General features: G+C 53.1%; 4 protein-coding genes across 4 annotated transcripts; 3 read left to right on the top strand and 1 right to left on the bottom strand.

The window, feature by feature from the left end:
- Positions 1–4901: 4901 nt before the first annotated feature.
- On the top strand, positions 4902–5246 carry J4E85_009319 (uncharacterized protein; the record flags this gene model as incomplete). Its single annotated transcript, XM_051473543.1, has 2 exons — positions 4902–5184; positions 5218–5246. 2 exons carry the CDS (start codon positions 4902–4904, stop codon positions 5244–5246), a joined length of 312 nt encoding a protein of 103 aa, XP_051322748.1.
- Positions 5247–7321: 2075 nt separating this feature from the next.
- On the bottom strand, positions 7322–10411 carry J4E85_009318 (uncharacterized protein; the record flags this gene model as incomplete). Its single annotated transcript, XM_051473542.1, has 3 exons — positions 7322–7567; positions 7626–10341; positions 10392–10411. 3 exons carry the CDS (start codon positions 10409–10411, stop codon positions 7322–7324), a joined length of 2982 nt encoding a protein of 993 aa, XP_051322747.1.
- A 300-nt stretch (positions 10412–10711) lies between these two features.
- On the top strand, positions 10712–12130 carry ERG10 (erg10, acetyl-CoA C-acetyltransferase; the record flags this gene model as incomplete). Its single annotated transcript, XM_051473541.1, has 5 exons — positions 10712–10776; positions 10830–10879; positions 10933–11005; positions 11064–11553; positions 11612–12130. 5 exons carry the CDS (start codon positions 10712–10714, stop codon positions 12128–12130), a joined length of 1197 nt encoding a protein of 398 aa, XP_051322746.1.
- A 1008-nt stretch (positions 12131–13138) lies between these two features.
- J4E85_009316 (uncharacterized protein) lies at positions 13139–15014 on the top strand (the record flags this gene model as incomplete). Its single annotated transcript, XM_051473540.1, has 2 exons — positions 13139–13479; positions 13529–15014. The coding sequence occupies 2 exons, from the start codon at positions 13139–13141 to the stop codon at positions 15012–15014; spliced, it is 1827 nt and encodes a 608-aa protein (XP_051322745.1).
- Between the last annotated feature and the right edge of the window lie 157 nt (positions 15015–15171).

Below are 15171 nucleotides of genomic sequence, written 5' to 3'. Positions count from 1 at the left end.
CGCGTCGAAAGCAGCACCAGCTAATGAACAGGTCTGCAGCCTACATCAAGACGAGTACATGCCAAGTACGTGACATGACGTGGGCGTAGGCTCTTGGGTGTAAAGTCTCTTGCTTGTATGTGGTAATACTTTTGAAAGTTGTCGAACATCTTCCTCAATCCAATGCGCAAGGCACTGGAATCAATGAAAATGTAAAGCCGCAGTGGCAGACCAGCAAAAATTGCCCCGCTGAAGCCCCCGAAGGAGATTCATGACAACACCACACCCCGCTGTGCAATGGAGGCGACGTTGTCAGACCATCAAATGCTTGAGCTTGATGAGTCGCAAGAAGGTCTAGAGATTGTTAGCAGGTGTAAACGTAGGGGGGTGGTTGGGGAATACGAACAAGTATTCAGAGCTTGGGAGGGACGGGGGCGGCGCGGTATAAGTAGCCAGATGGTCTTGGCACGCTAGTAGGTCACATGACGAGCAAGGGCGGCCCAGAGGCCAGTGCGCGGGGCGACTGCGGGTAAAGGCCGGCAGTGAGATGACCGGCTAGGTCCATGCGCCCGCCTGAGGGATGCTTCCCCATCAACTCACATCTTTCGACATGAGACTGCGTAAACGCCGCACATGCAAGTTAGTGCACTTCCATGTATGCGATGGAAATCTGTAAACGACGCTTGGGTTCGACAGGTAGTGCCAACCGAGCAGAGCCGCGCGGGTTCGTCGCCGCGGAAAGTTTGCAAGCGCTGCGACGCATTTAGCTCGTTGCCTCAAGATCACATCACTCGGGCGCCTACAGCCCTAACATCTACTGTAAAGTAGAACATTATGACTAACCCAAGCAAACACTGGATCGACGGCTACACTCCGCTTCAGCACTATCTTTCACCATGCTTCAAAGATCCGTCGACATGTTCAACATTATCATCTACGCCATCGACCTAATATCCTATCCAGTGCCTTCAATCTTCAATACTCTTCTCATACAGAAGTTGTTGAAGAATATGATGACTATGCAAAAGCTCGTAAATCTCCCAGCCATGCCTGAGCTCTACCTTCCTAGTCATTATTTCGGTGAAGTCTCTATATTCGAGCATCCGTATATTGATGGCCCCGCAAGGGGCCCGTCGGCCGCCGGAACTGCCTCTGAGAGATTCGATCTCTTTTCTATCCAGGTACCTCTCCCAGAGAAGTACCGTTGTGTTCGGATTGGCGCGGATTGAGCGTACCGCCCGTTCATCATACGAACCAGGCTCGCAGGTTAAAGGTTGCATCTTCTGTACCAGGGCCGTGAGGTTAATGAGAGGTTCTTTGGTAAGATTGAGACGGTGTTCCTGTCGCAGGATGTCCATCATAGGACCACCAAAATTCCCTGAAGCGTCGAAGACTCCTTTTGGGAACTCAAGGTACGGTTCATTGCGCGCGCGAGCTTGGGGTGACTCTATGAGGAGGACGTAGCGCTCGATAGAGTTGTCTTTTGGACGAAGTACTATCATCAAGTTGGCGTTTACCGTGGCTCTACCAACTGTGGGCGGGGGTTTGGCTGGCATGGTATCGAAGCCTCTTCGATTACGTGGCAATCCGACGTCTCTTAAGGAGAGAACGAGAGTATGTGGCGTGCAAGTATTGTGTTCGAGACGTTCAAGGATAATGAGAGGACAGAAAGATAGGTAGAGGCTGGCTGGCGAACAGGAAGCAATGGAGGTAGTGGAGTAATGTAGATACGAGGTGTCTTGGAGCGGTGGACGGTGATGAGAGGCGTCTAGTGGAACACATACTTATACTTTGGCCTCGAGCAGCTATACTTGGGTATGGTGCTGTGGCAGCGCTACCTCGACGTTGTGCAAAGGGACCCGCAGTATAGCGTTGATGTGTTGGTGCAGATCTTCTAACTTATGGCCGGGTACACCAATGGGTCAAGGTTCCGAAGCGCGCGCAACTTGCTCTGGATGCTCCGATGCTTCCCCACCCGCCGTTCGTCTCAGAATAATGCGCGGCGCTTACCAGAAAACCTTGAGATAGTACGTACATGGAACGATACGCTAGCGGCAAGAGACCGCCCAGTGAGAAATGTGTATGTGCAGGATTTTTGGTATTAAAACCGATCAATGACACATATCTTGCCAAACTCGCGCGTGCAGACCTATCTTGATACACACCATAGCACCCTCTTCCCTCGCACGTCCGTTTATACGCACGATCCTGCCTTATATAAGGAAAAAATGCAACAGGTCTGCAGACTACACGAGTTTAAAAAGAAGCAAACTAGCAGACTTTGTGGTAACGTGGGCTCCTCGGTGTTTAGCATTTTCCTTAGTCAAAGTGAATCTTTCGTGGGACTTGCTTTGGAAGGCTTGGACTTGGTATCGTTGACTTACCAGGGCTACCTCTTTACTACTCTAACTTCGAAATTTTGATAGCAAGGAGTGGAAATGGATGATTGGATTGCTCAGCGGAACCAATACCCTTTCGAGTGCAGCTCGCCCAAACGTCTACTACAATGATCCAAGCGGGCTACATTCGCATACTTATGATAGCTCGTGTATGACTTCAAAGGCAGGCAGCTTCTCAGCCTCCCGTTCAGAAACTACATGTCGTTTCTAAAGCCATGTTTTGCATCCGATAACGCCTTTGTGGAAAACCATGTATACCTCAAAGCGTTCTCAAAAGTTCGAGTTCTTCATGAGTTAGTATCTTTTAGCCTCCACAGGCACTCTTGGAATCTGAGCTTCTCCGTAAGACGAGACACCTCTAGAAGGACTATGAGCGGTATTTCGCAGCAGCATTCCGAGGTTCTGGTCGTTCATGGCTCGCGAAGCCTCTCCCACGATTAGGTATAGAGAGGTAGGTAAGCTGGGTTTTGTGGCCTTGGTGCGTATGTTGTCGTTGTCCCCCGGTCTTAGGAATGTTGGAACCTGCTTATGTTCAAATCAACAAACGGGACTTGCCTGAGAGGTTGATAAGCCCCACGCCATCTTGAAGGACCAGCGACGTTATAGTTACCGTGATGCAGCGCACCAATAGGATGTAGTCCCCAGCATGATATTGGGACACAAGTCAGCCGCAAGTATAGTCTTTATAATGTTGAACTTAGCAGTGACAGCCTCTTCTTCCGCAATCTACTCTTGCTATTTCAATGCCACCCGATCGTGTACGGTGGGAGGGATCGCCATGAGCGCAACATCAGCACGGATGTTCCGATCAGTCACCGGTCTACTGCTCTTCTATTCCGATACTCCTCTCTACCTAGGTATATTCGCAATAGCTATGTTTTCCATGTTAGGACATCGCGGTACTATCGCACTAGGCGCTCTATACTCAGAGTCCATTAGTCTTGCCCTCTAGGACGCAGAGTACTAGGATTGTGTATGATCATCGCTCGTCGTAGGGGTGATCGTAACGGTCCAACGAGGCTACCTAGGTACGCGCATGGGGGTTGCCGAGGTCCCGCGGTCTGCAAGGATAAATCGCTTGGCGAACACCTGGCGCTTGGCGTCTCTCTTAGCCAACATCATCGACTTCATGCCCTCAAGCAACTTGGAAGGTGCCACTTACCCTCAACGCGCTGGTCGCGACATTCCACCAACTCGCGCTGATCGCGCCTTCTTTGTTTCTTGCCCTCTTTCATGTTTGGCGCACTGATATACTGACAATCACGGCGCCATAGCGGCCCTGCCTCTTTCCCATTACGGGTAGTAACCACTCAGTCATCACCAGCAACCACCTTCTTGTATCATCTGTTCGATAAGCGGAACCGCTCGTTACTTGCTTTGACGCATCCAGCCAGTCAGGCATGGTGCTACTTCGCCTGGAAATGTGAAATACTACGCTGCTGGGTACGCCGTCATGGCTACTCCAGATCGACCACGTACACATACCCCATTACCAAGACCCTTAACGGAAGCCGCGCATCAACTTGGTCAGAATCATCGCTATCGCTTTGAGATATGACGCACACTTCGACGTTCCACTTTCCCTCACCCAATCCATGGGACGCTCTTGCGGCATGAACCACGCAGTAAAAGTCAACAGTCATTTCTGGCCTGATTCGCCCCGTACTTCAGCATAGCCTCCACCAATTTCCAGCGTTCATCCTGAAGCTGTACCACGGTTCCACAAGCGTGTGCCCCACTACCGCACACAATGTCCAGGTATAAAAGGCCGACTTCAATGGACCTTTGGCTCCGCCCTAGGCACTCACGAAGAACGAGGTCGCTGGATTTTCATTGTTTCACGCTGCCTGAAACCAAGAATTCACAAGCTCAAAGCGAAACCAACCGCCGAACTCCACCTCCACTTGTCGTACGCGAGACACCAAAGATGGACATAAGATGGACATACCGTGTCGGCGCGCCTGCGTTAACCGTACCTCCCTTCGATAATATAGGAGCCCAATGGATACCAGAGTGGAGCGACGGCGTATTTCGACAAGCCGTAGCCCGCATTCTTCACGACACCCAGGTCCATGTTCTTGGCTACGGCCTCGTAAAGCGTGTGCGACCCGGCCAGACCCCATCCCCGCGCCTCTCACGCTACTAGTCACTTCAGACATTTCTGTGGCTGGACAATACGCGGCCTGGAAGGTCGCGGTGAGTGATCTCAGGTCACTCTTTGACAAGGCCAATCGCGAGGATATCACTGTGGAAATTACAGACATCAGATCAGCAGACAGAGTGCCCTCAGCGCCGCTCACAGATTGCGCGCCAGAGCTTGTTGTGGCATGGGAGTGCTATCTACCAGCTTTCCTTGAAGATATCCAGGAATGACAGTGGCTCACCGCCGACATCGTCCTCTGTGAAATCGGAGAAGTGCATCCCATATGCGCGCCTACCCTCCTCATCACCGCGCAAGATGCCGACTCAGCGATATGGTGGGACAAAACACTACCTCATATACGTCAACAACTCCCCGAGACAATGGAGGTCGACCTCCTCTACGCACCACACCTGGCTATGCAGACATCTGGAGACGAGGAAGAAGCAGAGGAACCGCGTGTACGCCCTGCCATATATTCGACGATGCAGGACTACGACGCCATCGTAGAGATGGGAGCGAGTATTGGCGTAGAGCAGCCGGACAACAGCGGAACAGTGGGCGCTGTCCTCGTACTCAAGGATGCGGCGGGCAATGAGACAAATTGCGCCCTGACCAATCACCGCGTCGTTGCGACACACGATCCAAAGAGTGTCATCAACAGCGGTATGTTTCTGGATATACGGACACATCAACCAGATTGGCTCACTCTTGAATCTACGACATGACTCTGGTTCTATTGTACCGGTAGACATGGAGCAGCGATTTGGAACGACAGACGGTATCATGCTGGCTTTCGGAGTCATGCATGACCGCAAAGGAGAAGAGTTCATGAGGGCCGGCGACTCCGGAATTTGCGTACTTGAACGAACGCAACAGAAGAGCGACCGTTGTCGGTCTACTCTATGCCTTCAACGAGCATACGCGCGTTTCTTACATGATACCATTCGACCTGGTTGTACGCGACATAGAGCTAGTGACAGGCCAGAGAGTGTCGAAGCCTGAGTTTGTTCAGTACGACGAAAGGGCGTAAGTGCACTTTGAGAGAGGACAGCGCATAGTCATGCTATTTATTGCGCACCAGTTTATAGATCAACGTAGCTCTCTACAATCAGTTTACATAAAGCGTTGACATCTCGAAATTATCAGACAAAGATTCCCATGAGACTAGTAAAGCTTGTCCATTCGTGTAGCCATTCGTCGACACTTGTTTTGCGGTGCTTTGGCGATGCATAAAAAGCTTGTATATTGCTAAACCCCGATAAGAGTTGTATTCATTCATAGAGACTAACTTTTCATCCTCGCTCCATGCCGAATCGTTCGAGTACCTCATACAAGGATAAAACTATACAGGTCTGCAGCCCACATGAAGGTAAAAACATGCAAAGTAGGTAATCCAACATCAACGTAGGCCCCAGTGTGTTTATTTTCCCCTTCAATGAAGTGCGAGTATGCGCCAGTGTCGAAATTGACGTTGTCGCATGGATTGAGTTTGCGCATGCGTCCAAGCAGTCGGCATGTTTGATCTTCAGTTGGAGCTTTGCGTGGCTGCTCTGTAATGTGTGGTGGAACAAGCTAACGTGGTTCACGTTCACGGGGAATGGTGCTGATGAAGACTTCAATCTGTTCGAGACTAGTCATGATGCGGGCGCAATATCGTGAGTACCTCCGAACGATACATCAATCCGCGTTCTGGGACCAAAGAAGAAGCAGACGGTGATTTATCATGTTTTCTGCGACGCAAGACCATGGGGCGAAGAGACATTCAATTTGATATCCAAAAAGAAACTGAAGAGCGATGATGTCGCAAAGTCCTCCTGGCTGCACCATGAAGTCAGTGATATCGACTTTCGAGTCGTTTGTATGCGTTACTTGGCCATTCGGTTTTGGCAATTGTAATACTCTCAGAGACCGAAAAGAACATTGCAAGCAGTGTTGTAGTTTTGGTTGTAGTTTTGGTAGACCGGAGAGAACATATTGAGCTTCTTGGTCTTTTTTTGGTGGACCGGCAGAGGACACGAGAAATGTCGTGGTCAATTTTGGTAGGCCAGCATCGCACAACTCATGTAATGTTTAGGTGTTGGAGAAGCTGTCTCTCAGCCGTGTTCTGAATTCAAGAGACCGGTAGGAGCCCAAACATAACGAGCGTTGCTTGCACTTTTGATGGAGTGCAGAGCTGAATCCAGACATGCGCTGTGAACATTCTTATTTTGGCGAGAAACAAAAGATGCAGAGCACCAGACCATGTTTCCTTCATGCTTTGATCTTGCTGGAAAAGACCGGTCTGGGAGTCCACATGAGCCAGATAATTGACGATTTTGATGAGAAACAAGACCCGAGCAGAGACATGTATCGTTGCAGCGATGATTTTGATTTTTGGAAAAGATCGGGTCGGAAGCCCACATGAGCGTAATAGTTGACGATTTTGGTGGGAAAAAGACTGGACAGGAAGTCCACATGATCTTGGTGTTCCGAACTTTTGGCGAAACAGAAGACAGGCACACATGGGTGAGAACCCAAGGGATTTTGATTCAAGGGAAAGTATTGTAGGAGAAAAGAGGGTGGGTGAGCAAAGCCAGTTATATAGCCGTGCTAGCTCTCCTAAAATTCACGTGTTGCACTGACATTTGCATGTGCGAGGAGAGGAGGAAGGTAATGATGTGCTGACATGCGACGGGTATATATCATTTCAACTCTCCAGCCACCTGCATGAGCGCATCTCCAACATAAGTTCCCTGTATGCTTTTGTAGCTTCCAATTTGCGCCGTTCCCATTTGACTCCAAAGTATGCTGTACAACCCAACTATCCATCGAGCACTCCGCTCTCCTTGAGTGAACGGAACAGCTCCGGTTCCAAGAACTTGCTGATTGTGACGTCTTCCGCGAGACCCTTCCTCCTCCTTGTCTTGAGCACGAAGTCGCGTGCGAGTTGTTGTGCGGTTGCGGGTTCGAGCGGTCGGGTTGTGATGTCTTTGTCGAGAGGGTCGCCGGGGACGATGGACCAGCGGTCGAAAACGAGGGAGAGGGAGACTTGGCCTTGTGTGTGGATCTACGGCAAGTTAGTATATGCGCTAGGTAATGGGGATAATAGTAGGAAGTGTACGTACCCTAAGATCGGTCTCGAAACCAAATGAATCGATGACCGGAATAAGACCACGCACGTTGTACAGCGGAGTACCCGCGATGGGTCCATCCTGTAGAACGTGTCCTCTCCTTCGTGCGAGGACTGTGTACAAGCTGCTCTTGGTGTCTGCAGGGCCGACCATGCTGCACGAGTACACCGGCTCCATGAGCCTGGGACTCGCCATCAGGAAACTTGAGTAGCACGCTCGTCGACTGGTGGGAATGATCTGACCACCTCCGCGGAAGATGGCTTCTGGCGCAAGTTCGACATCGGTGATACGGAACTTTGTGTTGCGAATGGGCTCTTCGCAGAGTGGGCCTTCTCGAGTAGCCCAGCTGAAACCTTGTCGAAGCGTATCGCGCACCGTTCGCAGAGTCTTGCCGTCGACTTCTGAGGGAAGCGTGTCGTTTTGTAGGATGTTGGGGCCCATGTCATCAGGTCCGAAAGCCCAGATGTTACGCGACGCGAGCAAGTCGTATCCGTAGTTTTCTTCGAAGAACTTTCCAACGACTCTGACAGGGTCCTTGATGTTGACCTTTCCAGCCTCAATATCCTCCGCGATGCCTGGGTCGAGCGGCTCAGCAATCATCGTGAGCTTGTTCTTTTTGTTCGGTGTAAGCGCGTAGCACTTGATGGCAGACATCTCAACGACCGTCTCGCAGAATCTTGTTACAGGATCTGACACCTTGATCTCCATGTCGGCGTATAACCGTCGCAGATCGTGCAGAACACAATCCATGTATAGTTCGCCCGTGCCGAGAACAACGTGCTCTCCTGACTCCTCGACCTTGGTTGTGATGAGCGGGTATGACTTGTTGATCTTGCGCAGACCGTCAAGCATCTTCGGTAGTTCGGAGGGGTTTATCGGTTCGACTGCAACCTTGAATACGGATTCAAAGAAGTGGCGGATAGGTCGGAAAATGTAGGCGTCTTCGTCTTCGGGGAGTTTGGTAGCTACAATCGTCGCCGTCTTGACTATCGAATTGTCGACACCGCCGAGCAGCACCCAGTTACCCGCCGGAACACCGCTGACGGGGATATTGTATCGTGACTGCGCTATCCATGTGTCTGTTACTGTCGCAACGACCATGTCTTCCTCATCCTCGATCGTGTAGCCTTCACCAAGAACACGCACCGACTGCGGTGAAGTTGCAGTACCGCTCATCACTCGGCCCAGTGCTGTGAACGACTTGGCATCTGTTGCATTGAACAACTTCGTAACGTGTATGACTAGGGGTCCGTTCTGGTCGCACTTCTGCATAGCTTCGGCGGTCTTCGTATCCAGAGGTCCGGTGTAATGTCTTTGCAGCAGCCGTTGCGCACCTTCTTCGGGCGAAGGAACGTGTTGGGTGATCATGTCTACGAAACCGAGAGATGGCCCGAAGTACTGCTGGCATACAAGGCGCATCAGCTCCTTTGCGTCGGTCTTGTATTCTGATGGCTTCAGTCGGATGCCCAAAGTGTCAAGCGTGTCCTTGAGGTCATCCGGGCTCTGGCTCAGTGTGTGCGAGTAGATCTTGTAGACAGGCTCCAAGATCCAGTGTACGAAAGACCGTTGTGAGCCCTCCTCTTGCCTCTTGCGACTGAACTTGCGGCTCCCAGGGTTGTAGAAGATGTCGCCCCAAAGACGCATGGCGAATTTATCGATATCCAGACCCTTCATCGGAACGCCGAAGCCTGGGAGTTTGGATGGACCGGGGTAAAAGTCGGAGTACATCTTCGCGAAGGACTGAATGGTGAAGCACCATCGCATGCTGGAGCAAGCGAAAGCGACATTGCCTTTCTCAGGGCTTACTCGTCTACTCTCGCCGCGGCCGGGGATGGTGTTCTCGATGATAGTGTTGACCTCCTCGATTACGTGCTTAATCTTGAAGTATGCGTCGCTGGGCGGCAGCTTCAGCTCTAGAATCAAGCGGTCCATCTTGTTGACCACAAGTGTTAGGGGCAGATCTTCCAGCACTGCGTGCTTTATGATTTGCTCCGTGTTCACTTGTACGCCTTCAACCACATCCACCACCAAGACCACTCCGTCGACCAGGCGCAACGAGGCGGCGACTTCATCGGCGAAGTTTACGTGTCCGGGGGTATCGAGGATGTTGAAGAGATGCGACTTCAGTTTCGTGTTCTGGAGGACGAGGCTCATGGGCGCAGCCTTGATGGAGAGGCCTCGTTCGCGCTCGAGCACGTGTACGTCGGTGTATCGCAGCTGCTCCTCCCGCTTCTTGCCCCTCTTGTAGTCCAGACGATCTTGGATGTCGTGTGTCTCCATGACTAGCATATCCATAAAGGCAGTCTTTCCGTGGTGCAAGTGTCCAGCTATGGCGATATTCCGTATCTGGTCGGGGAAGTTCATCAAATCCGTCAAGAGCTCCCTCGAGTGATACACCGGGGGCAGATCTGTCTCTTGAATCGTGAACTTCTTCTGCACTACCGGCGCAATAATAGGCTGCGCCAGCGACTGCGTGTCTTCCTCGTGCACCAATACTTCGACATCTGGGCCGTATACGTCGGACGCAGAAGGGTAGTACTGCTTGTCTTCGTGGAGGATCACGGCATTGGATGGCCCCTCATCCACCTCCATAAGCTGCTGGTCGTTCGTTTCGGCTTCCTCTTCATCGTCAAGGACATAGGCGTCGGCTGCCTGGCCGGTGCTCTGGACATCGTCGTCGGACTCGGCCTCGCCGATAAAATTTCCGAACCTGTCAAAAGTCAGTCGCGTAACATATTTAGAGAGAATGGGCGCACTCACTCGTCGTATAGGTCATCCATGGCGGCGGTGGGTGTGGGTATATGCGCGGTGGTGATGCGCGTCGAGCTTGAAGCTGTCGCAAAAGTTCAGACGTGGTTCCGCGGCCTAGCGCTAGGCGGTGAGGGCGGAGGTCGCGGCTGGCCAATGGGACTCCAAGGCGACTCCTGCAGGGCCAGCAGGCGCCATCCGTTGTCGCGCAAGGCTAAACTCCAAAAAGATCCATCGGGGTATATTTGTTGATCGGGCCATTTGCTCAGAGGCACCTTATATCTGCTCTCTGCACCTTCATTCCGCTTTCCTGCATACCCAAGATACCCATCATGTCGTCCCTTCCCCCAGTTTACATCGTCTCGGCCGCCCGTACGCCTACGGGCATGTTCTTGGGGTATGTTCCCTGGTACTAGAGAAGAGGGGCACCGCCGACTCACGCGACAACAGCTCCCTCTCGAGCCTGAGTGCTGTTCAGCTGGGCTCTCACGCCATCAAGGGTATGTCAAGTCGTTGCCATTGGCATGTGGACTTATTCTAACACCTCATGTAGCTGCCGTTGAGCGCGCGGGCATCAAGCCCACCGACGTCGAGGAAGTCTTCGTTGGCAACGTCCTCTCCGCAAAGTACGTGCAACACCCAAACATGCCGAAACTCCAGGAGAACTCTATTGACCAACCTCAGCCTCGGCCAGAACCCTGCCCGCCAGTGTGCCATTGGCGCTGGCCTCCCCGAGTCGACCGTCGCAACCACCATCAACAAGGTGTGCGCCTCCTCCATCAAGGCCCTCATTATCGGCGCCCAGACCATCATAACCGGCAATGCCGATATCGTCGTCGCAGCGGGAACCGAGAGCATGTCCAACACCCCCCACTACCTCCCCAACCTGAGGACCGGCGCCAAGTTCGGAGACCAGCCCCTGGTCGACGGTGTACTGAAGGATGGTCTGACCGACGCATACAAGAAGGAGCACATGGGTCTGCAGGGTGAGGAGTGCGCAGACGACCACGGCTTCTCCCGCGAGGACCAGGACGACTACTGCATCCGCTCCTACAAGAAGGCTAACGCCGCACACGAGGCCGGCTGGTTTAAGGAGGAGATCGCTCCCATTGAGGTTACGGTTGGACGCGGCAAGCCTGCGGTCGTCGTCGACCGCGACGATGAGCCCAAGAACGTAAGTCGCGACCCTGGCAGTGTTCACTAATCGACACTTTCTTACTTATTAATCACAGTTCAACGAGTCCAAGACGCGTACACTGAGGCCCTCTTTCAAGCCCGGAAACGGAACCGTCACCGCTGCCAACGCTTCACCGCTCTCCGATGGCGCTGCTGCTCTTGTTCTTGCCTCTGAAGAGGCTGTCAAGAAGCACGGCCTCAAGCCCATTGCTAAGATCCTCGGCTGGGGTGACGCTGAGCAGAACCCCTCCAAGTTCACCACCGCCCCAGCGCTCGCCATGCCCAAGGCTCTGAAGCACGCCAAGGTAGAGCTTTCTGCTGTCGATGCCTTCGAGATCAACGAGGCCTTCAGTGTCGTTGCGCTCGCGAACATGAAGATCCTTGGTATCCCAGAAGACAAGGTCAACCTGCACGGTGGTGCTGTCGCGCTCGGCCACGCGCTCGGTGCCTCCGGTGCCAGGATCACAACTACACTGCTCGGTGTGCTAAGGGAGAAGAAGGGCAAGATTGGCTGTGCCGGCATCTGCAACGGTGGTGGTGGCGCCTCTGCCATTGTTGTCGAGTCGATGCAGTAAATGTGCCGTCTGGTTAATGAAGACACGTAATGCTAGATGTGAATGAAGTAATCATCTATACTTGGGCTGGAACTCCGCGCCCATATGCGCTGTTGAGTAAACTTGATATAGTCCAAACATGAACCTTGTGTAGTTATCAAGATGATCAAAGATCTCACCCACTACAATCTCTTCTGTGTTTCCTGCTGCAAGTAAGTTGGTATGTCCCAGCCATCGCGATAACAATACACCCACCTGCAAAAAGCACTTATTTGTACTCGACTTGTGTAGATCGACTTTCCGATTCATTGGTTGAACGGTCGGTTTCAGGGGGGTGGAGCGCCAGCACTGGCCGCGCTCGCTTCCAGAAGCGCTAAATCCGGCGCGTGGCATTGGCCAGCAGTCGCTCTCCTTCATCCCAACCCCCGATCACCTCACGTTTCAACGCGTCGACGACGAATCACATGCTGATAAGCATGGCAAATGCCTCAGGCAATCGATAATAACCGTAGGCCCCGCCACGTATCCACCGGGATGTGCGCTTCTCGCTGTTTCAAGCGCCTCTCCCCGTTCACCAACGGACCATCCGTCCTATTTCTCATGAAACGGCGCACGTTTGGTTAAACATCCGGGCAGCCTTGCTCAGCGCTATTGAACCCCCATCTTGTGTACCTGACTGGTTCCTGCAGGTCCCCCTCAATGTTGCTAACCGGAGATAAACTCGGTCCGTCTATAACTCCCCTCTTGTTGAAACGGAGCCCGATGTGCCTAACGGGAGATGTACACTCTCCCGCGCTCGTCTATCCTCTAGACGAAGCCGTTGGGGCGAATCGGTGGCTGCTATGTCAGGGTCGTTGCCACGCCTCCGTTTTAGGCCTGCGTATATAGGCAGGCCGTCCCTTTCCGACCATCTGGTGCCTCGTTACATCGCCAAACTATACTGTCGTCTTTTCCGTTCTTGTGCCTTTTTTCTTCACGCGTCTAGTACGCAGTCACTCATTACTATTCTTATCCTTCAGCGTCTCGACGATGCGTTTCTCCACACTCACTTCGGCTGCGGCCTTTTTCCAACTGAGCATAGCTGGCTATACTCTCCAAGATGACTACATGACCGACTTTTACGGGGCCTTTGACTTCTTCACTGATGCCGATCCGACAGAGGGCTTCGTCAAGTACGTTGACGAGGCTACGGCGAGGCAGACGAACCTCATCAACTCGTCTTCCTCAGCGATTTCCTGGGGCGTGGACACACAGAACCAGACCCCTGAGGGAAGGCCCAGTGTCCGTATCCAGAGCAAGAAGACCTACGACAGTGGGCTGATTGTGCTGGATGTTGCCCATATGCCATTCGGCTGTGGTACATGGCCAGCGTAAGTAGGCTTGCATTCATTGAGAGTCATGTTGCTTACACATTGATAGATTCTGGACGACTGGCCCCAACTGGCCAAAGAATGGCGAGATCGACATCATCGAAGGCGTGAACGACCAGACGAACAACGGCATGACCCTCCACACTGGCCCCGGCTGCCAGATTGGTGAAGACACCACCCAGTTCGCTGGCTCAGTGACCACAGGAAACTGTGATGTCGCTGCCGAGGATCAGTCGAAGAACGCCGGATGCTCCATCGAACACCCATCGACCAAGAGCTACGGCGCAGGCTTGAACGAGGGTGGTGGCGGTGTCTACGCGACACAATGGACCGCCGATGCCATCAGCGTTTACTTCTTTCCTCGCGACTCCATCCCGGAAGACGTCCTCGGTGACAGCCCAGACCCAAGCGGCTGGGGCAAGCCAGCTGCCAAGTTCGCCGGCGCCTGCGATATCGAGAGCACATTCAAGCAGCAGCAGATCGTATTCGACACTACATTCTGTGGACAATGGGCGGGCAGCAGCAGTGTTTGGAACAAGAGCTCCTGCAGCAAGAAGGCAGACACATGCGAAGAATGGGTCAAGAACAACCCCGAGGCTTTCACAGAGGCGTACTGGACGATCAATTCCTTGAAGGTGTACCAAGACAACGGATACGCCGCTGTTCCTCAGCCCTCTTCGGTGCCTGAGCAGAGCAGTGCTGCCTATGGTGTACCTGTCCCGTCAGAGACACCTGCTGTACCTGTCCCATCAGAGACACCTGCTGTGCCTGTCCCGTCAGAGATACCTGCTGTGTCGTCTGGCAATCCTGAGCCATCCGAATACCCTGCAGTTCCTCCGCTCATCACCGCCTCTGTATCCGGCATCTTCGCACCAATCCCGACGAGCGAGACCCTGTCCTCCAACGCCCCAGTCGCATCACCTCCTGCCGACGATGCCTCCCCCAGCGTACCCGCCGAGACCCCAAGCCCCATCGCTGCACCTACCACGCAGATCAATGCTCCGGCTCCAGCTCCAGCTCCGACCGGCCCCATGTCTGGTTTCCAATGGCCCTCTGGTGGCGCAGATAGCGGCAACAAACCTAAGCCATCGACAACACCCTCTGCCTCGCTTCCTGAGGGCACTAGCACGGCAGTTCAAAACTCGAGTGGCGCCGCCGCCGCTCCCAGCGCAGCGCAAAGCGTCGCTCAACCTTCCGATGTACCTGCCGCATCCCAGTCATACGCTGCGCCTGGAGTACCTGCTCCAGCGCCCACTGTATCCCAAGCACCTGCTGCGCCCGAAGTGCCTGCACCAGCGCCCACCAATGTTGAAAAAGCACCTCCAGCCGACCCAGCTGTTCCTGTCGTCACAGACACTGTCGAAGCTATTCGCACAGTAGTTCAGACGATCTATCATACTGTCACCGCTCCCGCTCCCGCCCCTGCGGCACCAACGCCCGCGCCTCCTGCTGCTCCTCCTGCCGCAAAGGGACGCATGGCAAGACACATTAGGGAGCACAGGCAGAGGCTTACAAGGCACCACGCCAGGCACTGAGCGATGCATGACGAATGATGGAACGGTTGGACAAGTCACACTGGTTGATGGCTTGCTTGGCTTGGTGGATGGGAACGGCGCACATATACCCCTGGGTTTCTTTGTATATATCTTTTAGACATTGGCAGCAATTCATTTGGATGTGATCTGCATATAT

Source organism: Alternaria conjuncta (assembly GCF_024043145.1).
Source record: "Alternaria conjuncta strain BMP 0040 chromosome Unknown scaffold_16, whole genome shotgun sequence".
NCBI lineage: Eukaryota > Fungi > Ascomycota > Dothideomycetes > Pleosporales > Pleosporaceae > Alternaria > Alternaria conjuncta.
Note: the sequence above shows the minus strand (reverse complement) of the source record. Positions and strands in the feature narration are given on the sequence as shown.